At 35.4% G+C, this 12,382-nt stretch overlaps 1 protein-coding gene across 1 annotated transcript; it reads left to right on the top strand.

Annotated features, from left to right (window-relative positions):
* The first annotated feature begins 365 nt into the window (after positions 1-365).
* On the top strand, positions 366-8,352 carry LOC141325591 (uncharacterized). The gene is made up of 3 exons (XM_073834370.1): positions 366-401; positions 1,046-1,175; positions 3,790-8,352. The coding sequence occupies exons 2-3, from the start codon at positions 1,091-1,093 to the stop codon at positions 4,515-4,517; spliced, it is 813 nt and encodes a 270-aa protein (XP_073690471.1). The 5' UTR covers positions 366-401; positions 1,046-1,090; the 3' UTR covers positions 4,518-8,352.
* Positions 8,353-12,382: the final 4,030 nt, after the last annotated feature.

Here is a 12,382-nt window from a genome sequence, read left to right as displayed (position 1 = left end):
GGCATTGTGGGTTAAATTATTTTTTTGTATATTGTAGGACAGCATATTTCTGGCTTATGTGAATATGGACATATTTTCTTGGAATAGGAAGCATAATTTAGAATGAAAAACACTTCTTGATAAGGAGTTGTGTTTTCTGTTGCTTCTTTGTTGGACATATATATATTGCCAGGAATTCACTGTAACAAATGGATGATGAGGGTCCAAATTCAAGGAAACAAATAAATGCAGTCATTAAATTTATTAAGAATTGTGGGTTATATTATAGGATTCGGAAGAAATTAGAGCATCCTCTTCGCACTCCATCACAGTAGGTGGCGCAATGCACTTCTGAAGTTGGTTCGCAACCCACCATAAAATTAAAAGAAGAAGACGACGGACTGCAGTCCAGCAGAAGAAAGGTTTGTTGTTTTTGATCATTTAAAGCCGTCACAACTCGTTTAGACGATTTTATATAAAATTAAAATAATAAAATTACCGAATGAAACGTTAATATGTTTTACCCAGTGATATAAACGAAGGTTATTTTGTGCATCTCTTTCACTTTCTGAATCAGTTTATCATAAACACTAGTTCTACCATTGGCAAAGTAACTTAGTGATAGAGAAAGAGAGCTGCTTCTCAATTCAAGGGAGCATTTGAAGGCTGCATATGTCATTAAGTATGTCTAATTTAAGAAACCTGTAAAAAAACATGGCTCATGAGGTGTAAAATACAACTAAATCAATTCATTCTCAAAATGATTCACTGTTATGAATCTCCTGATGAAACCTGCTGCTCAAAATGAGCACTAGCATGTGTAAGGACAACAAATGATTTTATCAAAGTGTAATCAAATATAACGTGCAAATATGTAAACATAAAACATACATAGAAATATTAATTCTATATTTGGTGTTTTCCATTAATTTGAGTGCTAGTTTGTTTTTATCTCTCTATGTTTCTCTGACTGACTCCAGTGTGCTGACTACTGAAATAGGGAGCGATTTAAAAACGCACCCAGAGGTTTAGTTTGTGTTTCTTTTTCTTTCTACCCAAAACAGAGAAAAACTCCTGGAGAACTCGCTGAAATCGACTCGACGCTGTCAAGATGGCTTTTGTTGATGAGGACAGTGAAGACTTCTGGATACAAGAAACAGTTCGCATCAAACAAGAAGACACTGAGGAACAAACAGGTTGGTTTTCATTCTCAAGCTGAACTAAATCATTTGATCCTTATTAAAATGTCCAGCTCTACAGAAATGAATATGTTTATAGATGTTACGAGTGTCCAAATTAAAGTGGTTTATATCAGGGGGTCTCAACCTCCTTCTCGGGTCAATTTTGCAAGGCCCCCCGATGCCTGACATTTCCAATAAAGGTGTTTATTTTTAAACCTTATTTATTAACCAAAACATTTGTTTTGCCTTTTCATTCTTCTACTGCACATTATAAAAAAACCCCCCTCCAAATTCAAACTAACTTTAAATTAAAGCTATACTTTTGAATGTAAAAGAAAACCCTCTGCTTGGTTCTAGCTTTTAACATATAAATAGACATACATGGATTCAAAGCTCTTCTTTACAACTTCAGAGTACTTTTTCTTAAGTAAGTGAACCTGCCAACAGGGAGATGACAAAAAACACTCACTAAACCTGTCCATTTGAACTGGACTGACTGTTTGTATCCATTATAAAATAAACATACAAATGAAAAATACAGCAAATACATTCTACATCTGTTGATGCTGGTGCTCATATGTGCATAAACACAAGGTCCACATCTATGGGTGAGCATCCATTATAAAACACTCACAGGACATTCATTTTGACAATGGCCCGGAGCCAGTGTGCGAGACACTCGGGAAAGTAGACAGTATCATTTCCTATTCATAAAGAGTCACTTGCTTTATTCCTGAATGAACCATCCATTCGAACAAATCAAATGAATATGATCCAGTAATTAAATCAGTCTCTTGCCGCCACCTGCTGGCAGATCTCTGTATTCAAAATTTTATATTTAAAACATTAATCTCAACATGAATTTATGAATTTGATTGCACACATGGCATCTCTGAGCCTGATTAAACATATAAAAAGGTTAAAAAAAATCATGGACAAAGAATGTACTCTAGTAACATAGTTTAATTTTCTTCTTTGCAACAACATTCCTTTAATAGGAGTCCTCCATTTACAGTATGTATAATTAACTGGTGATCTGGGACAATCAACCTGGACATGCTGTTGTGCAGAAATTTATCACAATTATAATTTTTTTTTTAAACTGTCAATTGTATTTAAGAAAAAATGTGTGCATACAGTTATATTTGGCTTTTGACACATTATTTAAAATGTGGTTAAGAAATAGCTATTAAATTTTTTTTTTTGCTAGATAGGACCCTTCTTTTCCTCGGCTGTGATAGTTTAAAGTCCTTTGAAGCTACATTTAAACTGCACTTTGGAAGTTCAAATTCGGGGCACCATAGAAGTCCACTATATGGAGAGAAATCCTGAAATGTTTTCCACAAAAAAGATAATTTCCTTACGACTGAAAAAAGAAAGACATGAACATCTTGGATGACAAAGGGATGAGTACATTATCTGTAAATTTTTGTTCTGAAAGGGAACTACTCCTTTAACACACAAAAAAAATATATATTAAAAACAACTGAAGTAACATTTTTGAAAATGCACCTAAGAAGATCCTACTTTCGACTTGTATAAACAATTGTAATAACATGTATAAACCTTAATTAAACAATTTGATGTTCAGTTAAAAATTATTTTATTATGCTGTACTCACATTGGAACATTAATATAGAGGATGGATGAATCAAATTTAACTGAATGTTGAAGCCTTATGTTAAGGGACCCTTTTCACAAGAGTGTGATGACGTGTGATAACGGTCATCATCATCATCAGAAATCCTTCCCTGATAGCACACATATGTCTCAGAGATGTCTATTTGACGTCTGCATTTACATCTGCAAGACAAAGTTTGCTCATCTGCAATATGTCTATTGGACATTTCCTATCAGATGTCAAATAGACGTCTATTAGATGTATTTAAGATGTTTATGAATCAGAATGAATATAAAACTGACATCTTACAGACATCTGCCAGACGTTTGTACACAGCAGATGCTTTCCAGATCAAGAGATCTTTAACAGACTTGCAGACGTACGTGTGCTATCTGGGTACTTTATTATATCACCTTTCAATGAAGTTACAAAAGATCTCTTGATCTGGGAAGCATCTGCTGTGTGCAAACGTCTGGCCAATGTCTGTAAGTTGTCAGTTTTACATTCATTCTGATTCATAAACATCTTAAAGACATCTAACAGACGTTTATTTGACATCTGATAGAAAGGTCCAACAGGCGCATTGCAGATGAGCAAACAATCTAAAAAATACATCTTCAAGATGTAAATGCAGACGTCAAATAGACATCTCTGTGATGTACGTGTGCTATCCAGGGTAGTTAACGCTAATGCGAGGGTGTTTCTAATGCCACATCTATGGGAGGTACTGTACATTTTACGTTGTTCTCGTTTTTATTTGTTGAGGAAAATGTCAATAGATTTCCATCATAGTTTTTGTTATTCAAAACGAGTTGTTTCATTTTCGTTGAAAAAATTTAGACACAAATGATTCGTTAATGAAATTAACACTGCCTTCGGGTTAATATAGGATCTAGCAAAAATGTTCTATTTTCTAGATTCTAATGCTTTGATTCTTCAACTTATTTTGATGTCTGTTGTTTGTACTATTGAGCTGGAGTTCATTTGTGTTTGTCTTTTTCATTTTAGACATGACGGCACTGAAAGAGGAGAGTCAAGAAATGAATGCAGCAGAAGAGATGTCCATAAAGACTGAAAATACTTCCTCAGGAAATGCCACTCAAGGATGTCTTGAGCCTTACATATGTGGTCAGTGTGGAAAGAGTTTCAGATGCAAAAAACACATTTATCAGCACATGAGAGTTCACTCTAAAAAGATCGTATGTCAAAGTGAAAGATGCAAAATGGTTTTCCCAGACTGGAAACAGCTAAAGCAACATGTCAAAACTCACATCAGAAAAACAAAGCCTTTCATGTGCCTTTACTGTGGAAAGAATTGGAAGAAGCAAGGACACCTCACGGTTCACGTGAGAGTTCACACCAAAGTAAAGCCTTTCGCCTGTAAACTGTGTGGAAAGAGATTTGCTCAAAAATCAAGCGTTCCAGTCCACATGAGAACTCACACGGGAGAGAAGCCTTTCATTTGCTTGAAGTGTGGAAAGGCTTTTGTCGTAAACGCAAGTCTTAAAGAACACATGAGAACTCACACTGGAGAGAAGCCTTTCCCGTGTGAACTGTGTGAAAAGAGATATTCCAAAAAACAAATCCTTCAAGTCCACATGAGAACTCACACTGGAGAAAAACCTTACAAATGTCTTTGGTGTAAAGAGAGTTATTTCTATCAAAGAAAATTTAAAAATCATTTGCGAACTCATTCTGTGTCACAAGTAGGGCTGGTAACTACCGAAAAAATTTAAAGTCTCAATATATATATATATATGTATATACACACACACACACACACACACACAACACAAAAGCGCATTCTGTGCACGTCATGACATGCCATCTAGGGATGTGGCGGGATTTCGTGACACCAGATCTCGCGAAACGTAACAATATCCTCGCAACATTTTGCAGTGTTTACATTAGAGCTGCGCAATTAATTGTTAAAAGTTCGCTATTTCTGAGGACTTCCGCTCCTCCAATTAACAGATTGATGGACCATAACAGCGATTTAGTTACTTTGTTTGCCATGGTGTCTGCGGGGTTGTAAAAGGTAGTAAATGAAATGAGCCAAAATTAAGGGCATTAAAAAGTAATAAACGTCATCTGACGAGGGATAAAATTTTCGACACCATTTTTTTAGATACATTGTCAATTTGTGTTAAGTGCAGGCCTTTCTTCTAAAATTTGCATGGATTTATTTATTTATGCGTTGAGAGGTAGGACCTGAGGGATATCATGCGTGCGCAAATTAAATTTGGGGAAATGCAAATTTCGAACCTCTGGCTGGAGGACACAAGATTTAAAGACTGGCTTAGGCCAGTAGTTGACAAAAAAAAAAAAATCAAATATATCAAATTAAGGCCATAAAAAGTTGTTCATATGTTAACCTGTCCTCTTTTTAAAATCACACTCGAGAATTTCGGGGTTCTTTTTTACCGCGGTAAACAAAAATTAATTTTGTACCAAAATAATAGTTTAAATAAAAATATTTTTGTGTTTATTAAAGTTTTTAGCAGTTTTTAGTAGGTTAGTTATATTTTTTTAAATATATATAATATAAATAATAGATAAATATATTTTTAAATGGGTTTTATACAAAAACTGTTTTTTTTTTTTTTTATGTAAAATTCACTTTATAAAAGACCCACATTTCACATGGTTTGGTGAAGATTTTTGCCCATCTTTTGGAAAATACAGTTGTTACGACTCCCTAATTTTGGCATCTAGGGTTTTGGGAGGTAAAATTTAAATAGATAAAAAAGAACAATCAAGCTCAGTACTTTTCTCTGCTTTGGAAGTGTGGATGTGTGAAACTAATAAAGTACAGACAGAGACAATCGGATTCAGACTTTACGTTTAGTGAGATTCTCTGTTATACACTTACATAGCTCTCAATAAGAATAATATCAATCAATCATATAAACAATAAACCCAAGATACCTTCAAGAAATCCAACGATAATCTATTTACAAATTATATACAAGTGAAAGACAACAAAAGTGAGGGACAAGAGCGGTGCTAAAAGAAAGAAAATAATAAAACATAAATCCTCTAACTAGCCCCAAATCAAGACTAAACTAAACAAAAGAAATGAAAGAAAATAACATCTTCAGCGTAAAACGCCACTGACTACTCTGACTCACAAACATAAATACAAAGATGGGCATCCGCTCGATAACTAGTGTGTCTAGACAACTTTACCCTGCGTGTAGTAAGATGTTAGTCACGTGACATGCTGAGCTGGTCCCATCACCATGTGTCGAGGTAGGACTGAGAGTCGAGTCACAGCGCAAACGCGTCCAAATGGATAATCAAAACAAGAGTGAAGTTTAACAAGAGCAAACTCAAACACACGATAATTCAAATTCAGCAGAAATAACAAAATGAGAGCAAGACAAGCAAACGTGGGAGAGCAAACAAATGAAAAGCAATCGCTCCTCCCGATCTCACGTCACATCCATGTCTTTATACGCGCCCATTGACGTCTGATTGGTCCTTCAGGTGTTACTCAGGATTGATGATTGACGACAGCGCGATCCAACCACAGGCTCTGTGAGATAATAGAGAGAGAGAAAAAGAAAAAAACCCTCTCCCCGAACAATAAGAGACATATCACAGTTTTAAAAGTAAAAATAATAATCACTTTTACCACTAGATGGCTGCAGAGCTCCACTATTTGCTATTTGCCCACCAGAAAGAAATCTTTTCATAAATTGTTTCAGTTGAGTTCAAAGCTACAAATTATGAAGTCACAATTCTAACTATGAAATTTATTTTTTGTCAAAGTTCAGCATTATTTTGCACTGAAACAAATAAGTTCTATTACATATTGAGTAGCAGTACACAATATGAACATAAGAATGCAACTACAGCAAATGTTTTTTTTTTATTTGAAAAAATTATAATAGAGCAGTTTTGATGGTCTCACAAATGTATTTGTGTGTGTCCTGTGTATTTCATAATATGAAGATATGATCTCAACTGAAAAAAACTTGTGAAAAGATACCTTTCAGTTGGTCAAATAGCATAAAGCACTGCAGCCATCTAGTGGTAAAATAATTTTTTTTCCCCTTTAAAACAGGATTTTCCAAAAGATGTGCAAAAATCCTAAACTAAACCATGTGAAATTATCCATGTTATCCCCATGAATGAAAGTTAGACGTGGGTCTTTTATAAAGTGAATTTTGAATAAAAAGTATATATACAAAAAATTGTGTATAAAAATATGTATTAATTATATAAAATTTAAAAAATATCATAAATCCTCCTAAAAACATTATAAACAGGAAAAAAAAATTAACTATTATTTTGTTACAAAATTGCATTTTGTTGCAGAGACCCCAAAGACCATGAGTGTGACTTTTTTTTTTACACCAACATAAAATCATGCTATCATTCCAACTTTTTTATTTTTTATTTGTAGATCCAGAAAGTGTTGACAGTTTTACAAAGTCTTATAACTCTTGGACAAAAAATAACTTTTTTATTTTTAGCAAAAGCCATTTGGGGTAAAAAAAAAAAAAATACCCCGAAGACCGCGTAAGGGTTAAATAGTAAAAGAAGAGGGCTAATTATAATTTTAAGAAGCCTTACATTTGGAGACAGAAAGACAAGAATCGCGATAGGGCTGGATAAAACTTTTAAGAGGCAATGATGTCATTGAATAAATATGCACGCTGCACGTTTTAAAGTCAAAACGCGGCACTAATGTCTTTAAATGAATGTATCTGAAGGGAACCGACTGTCCTCAGAAACGTGTCGTCGGCATTTTCATTTCATGCTGATAAAACAGCGATAATGCTGCGTTGTGTACAGCCGATACTAAAATGTAAGCGCTCCTAAAGTGTGACAAAGAATTGATTTGCACGTCCAAATTTTTAGCTGTTTTTAGTCAAATATCGACCCATGTTTTTATGCAGCAAACATATAGAGCTGTAATGTGAAAGAAGTTAATGTGCTTTCTAAAAATCTAAACAATTAAGACATTTATATTTATGTTTTAAATAAATATAATACATTAGAAACTTGATTAATCCCTTTTAATGGTATAAAGGCTGAAATGCCATTGTATACGTTTTTTTTTTTTTTTTTTGTCATTTTATGGCTTAATATTTCCGTACATCGTCCAACCACACTCATACTGTTTATTTTACTTGTGCAGCTCTTTACAAGGGTCAAACATCGCCTTAAATTGATATTTAAAAATTCTGCAGAATTCATTCCTTGATATTTGTTGATATTTGTGTATTGAAGTTAAAATAATTTTCGGGCTTCCAAAATCTGAAGAGTACCTGCCGAAGGGCCACCAGAGATTTTGAAATTTTGTGAGCCCTGAAGTCCTGCTGTATCAGAATTAACATTTTATTTAGATATTGCAAATGTTTTTGTTTGATTCATATTTTGATTATGCAGCTAATGGTGTTCAGTGACTTTGTTGCTTTATTTATGTTTTGTTTTTTTGTCAAGCAATGAATTTTATGTCAAATAAAGTTGGCCATAGAAATGAATAGTAACTATAGACCAGAGATCTATTCAAACTTTTTTGAACTTAGAGTTTTAAAATAAAATCAGTTGTTCACTGTATGTGTTTGCCTGTTGTTTTTGCAATTATTCTCAGAAAGAAATATTTATCAGCCTATATATCGGCTATCGGCCTCCAAATATAAAAGGGCTATCGTTATCGGCCAAAATTTCCATATCGGTGCATCCCTAGTAATTTTAACAAGTAACTTTGCCTTTTGTTGGTTCCCTTGGTTGTGTATGTTGCATAAGTTAGTTTGATCGTTATTTGTCAATTGTTATATCCAGCATTTCAAAGGGGGATTTATGTTGTAGCCTAAAGTGGAGGTTGTTTAGGGAAGCGTGATTGCAGAGAATCGATTGATGTATGGCACATAGTTAACGAGATATTCTGCACTTTATTAATAAGGCACTTTATTCTTCTAAGGGCCAAATGAGTAGACATGCCAATGACTGGTCAACATAGGCCCAAATTTACAGGCAGTGAAATCTGTCACGTACTTATATAATTACAGTGTAAAGTTGCACTTTGTTATTATCTGGTTGCTTCCTCTTTTTATTTTTCAAGGCCCAAATTGAACCACTTGGAAATCACAAGATCTTGTGCCACAAGATATCATATCATTGCAATATAGTACTCAACATTAAAAGGGAATCAAAAAAGTTAATCAAAGTCGTCGTAAGACAAGAATGAGTATTGTTTTGGTTTTAGGACATCTTTGATGAAAGGTTTTGATCCACTTTAAATGCTGACTACTTTAGATCCTTATAAGTATAGTTTACAGTAAAAAAATGTTGAAGATTAGCAGACAGATTGTCAATTCATTATATGTGTAAAATGGTATTTTCAAGCGATATTATGTTTGATTATGAAATATTTACTCACCACTTTAGCAAGAAGTTTGTCTGCTCTTCTGCAAAATGCAAATTAGCAGCACAAAATGTCACCAGGTGTTGTCACTAGATTAAAAAAAAAAAGTAAATCAATCAAGCAAGGCCGTTCTTTTATAATGCGTAAGACTCCTGTCTTTTAAACCTTGTCTTATCTAATGAATCTGCTTCTCCCTCCGTCCCATGACCTAAAATAATTCATTTGAAATTAATAATGTAAGAGTATTGTTTGAAAAAAATCAACTATTAGCGATGAAGAGAGTAGTAATGAACAGACAAACAGTGCTGTTATACTAAATATCACCACTCTAAGGACAGAAATAATGATTAAGTATTGCAGTACGTCATGAGTAAAATCAACTCCACATTGTGTAAATGATTCCTCATGGAAGATGGCACTCTCCCAGTCTATGTCAACATCCACATCCTAGGGATTAAGCATTTAATCATTGAAAATATCGAATTACATTTGCACACTATCTGTATCTTCATAAATGAGAGAAATGAAAATCATTCCTACCTCTACATTATCAGGCTTGTGAATGTTGTTATGTAGAAGTCCCACGTCCTAAACCTGCTGGGGGCTCATATTTCCCTCAGTGTGAAGGGAGTGATGTTTCCTGTCCTCTACAAATGTCTGCAAGTCTTTGCGGAGATGGGGTAAAAACACAAAGTGGACGAGGAAGATGTGTAGTGTGTTTGAGATATCCAGCAGGCCATCTTCTTCAAGACTCTGCAGGACATCTTAATATGTGCATACTGCTGTCCACACATCACGCCAGAGCAGGGGTCCCCAAACTTTTTTCTGAGAGGGCCACATATTTTTCTTTTCTTTAATGGGGGGCCAGTCGGTTTATTAAAGAAAGACAGATGGGCCGGACTGACTACTAGTAGTAGTATTATTATTTTATTATGATTTTACCTGTATTTATTCTACCTTTTAATGCTTGAATAGTTTATTTTGTTATGCACCACACAGACAACTGATCATTTCTTTTCAAAAGATATACAGGTGCATCTCAATAAATAAGAATGTCATGAAAAAGTTAATTTATTTCAGTTATTCAACTCAAATTGTGAAACTTGTGTATTAAATTTAATGCACACAGACTGAAGTAGTTTAAGTCTTTGGTTCTTTTAATTGTGATGATTTGGCTCACATTTAACAAAAACCCACCAATTCACAACAAATCTCAACAAATTATAATATGGTGACATGTCAATCAGCTAATAAACTCAAAACACCCACAAAGGTTTCCTGAGCCTTCAAAACGGTCTCTCAGTTTGGTTCATTAGGCTACACAATCATGGGAAAGACTACTGAGCTGACAGTTGTCCAGAAGACAATCATTGACACCCTTCAAAAGGAGGGTAAGCCACAAACATTCATTGCCAAAGAAGCTAGCTGTTCACAGAGTGCTGTATCCAAGCATGTTCACAGAAAGTTGAGTGGAAGGAAAAAGTGTAAAAGAAAAAGATGAACAACCAACCAAGAGAGCCACAGCCTTGAGAGGCTTGTCAAGCAAAATCGATTCAAGAATCCACTGTGTATTTTGTATCACATGTCAAACTCTGCCTTCATCATTTTCAGCACTTCCACAGACTTTTCAACTGGAAATGGGGCCACTGGTTTCTCAGCTGAAAAACTTTGGGTAACTGGGAGATGAGTGAAGTCTTGCTTTCGCACCTGTCCCACAAGCAGTGCTAGTTTCACCTTAAATGCTATTGAGTCATTTTGTCATCGCTCTGAATTTTCTAGCTGCCTCACGCATCACCTGTTCGATTGCGATGACACAGTTTGTTAAATGTACCAATCTGTAGGTGAATTTAACAAATAATTAGGCTATATGATAATAACTGAGGGAAATTTTAGTTTGAAAACCAACCTTTATAATCAAATACCGATATGATAAAAGTAAAACATATTTACAACCTCTAATTTTCATTTTTTATTTTCAAAATATGTCTCTGGCATTGTTCACAGGGCCGGTCCAAATGTGGGGGTGGGCCGCATTCGGCCCGCGGGCCTTAGTTTGGGGACCCCTGCTATAAACCATTACTGTTCATTTGATTGGGAAGAATACAGCTCCGCACCTCTTTTTGTCAATGACTGTGTCACACCCTCCACCAAACACAACACACCACACACAGCATTTAGGACGCTAAAGGGGCCTCCTGAACCCACCAAACAGCCAAAGAATTTGGCGGCCCTAGAATTTATTTCTGGTCCCTAGCGCTTCCTCGTTAGTAGGAAGAAAACTTTTACTAGAGTGAGTGTTTAAGAGAGAAATCTGAGGCTTAAATCTGCACAAGAGTCATTCAGAAGCTTCAATTGAAGATCAAAGATTTCAAACATTCTTTTTTATGCTAATGACTCTGTCATTGTGACATCATACTTTGTATTTCAATCTGGCAGTGTGTTCTTCATGAGCAGTAGTAATTTGTCTCGGACACCACAAATTGAACTCATTACTAGGCACCCTTGCATTGCTATGGTGCACTAAATGCTGGATGTGGTGTAGTGTGTTGTGGTTGACAGGGGGTGTGACAGTGATTAATAAAATTGCTCCAATACTTGAACACACTGATGTCACGATACTGTGCTGGGAGGAACGACGGAGACGTAGATAAAAGGAACAGAGTTTATTATAGTCCAAAGACAGGGTAATCCACACAAGGAAATAGGGAAGACAGACGTATTGGACAATAGAGACCCAACAGAGACAGAATGCACAGACTTTGATTTTAATATAAGGGGTAACTGGGGAACACAGGTGCATAGAATGACTAACTGGACTAAAGGAAAGGAACGGGACCAAAAAAGGGCACACAGAAACAAAAACAGGTCCATATTCCTGGCATATCGTCCCCCTTCTGGAAGGCGCATCCTTGCACTGATGGAACAACAGGAGGAGAAGAACGGACATCCGGGAGGAGGATGACGAACAGAGCCCAAGGAGGAGCCTGTCTCTGTATGTCCTCGTGTCTCCTTCCCTTTCTCAGGGAACAAGGGTTGTAGTTGTAACCCGAAACGGTGATGTTAAAAATGCTAACAATGTCCTTTATCGTGCTTCAACCAAAAAACTGCACCTTCTGTGAGATCTCTTTTCAATTCATGTTATACAAATGTGAAGTTCTTACACTGTAGACAGAGCGAACACATTGCCCATTATCAATATTATTCCTTGCGCTTTTATGCATT

The sequence above is a fragment of the Garra rufa genome, chromosome 2, assembly GCF_049309525.1.
Source record: "Garra rufa chromosome 2, GarRuf1.0, whole genome shotgun sequence".
Lineage (NCBI taxonomy): Eukaryota > Metazoa > Chordata > Actinopteri > Cypriniformes > Cyprinidae > Garra > Garra rufa.
The sequence above is the reverse complement of the archived record's forward strand: the minus strand, read 5'-3'. Positions and strand labels throughout refer to the sequence as shown.

Bases quoted from the DNA above. Each gene is read 5' to 3' on its own strand.
- LOC141325591 (XM_073834370.1), top strand. From the start codon at position 1,091: ATGGCTTTTGTTGATGAGGACAGTGAAGACTTCTGGATACAAGAAACA. The intron at 1,176-3,789 runs GTTGGTTTTCAT...TTTTCATTTTAG, and splicing joins AGACACTGAGGAACAAACAG to ACATGACGGCACTGAAAGAG.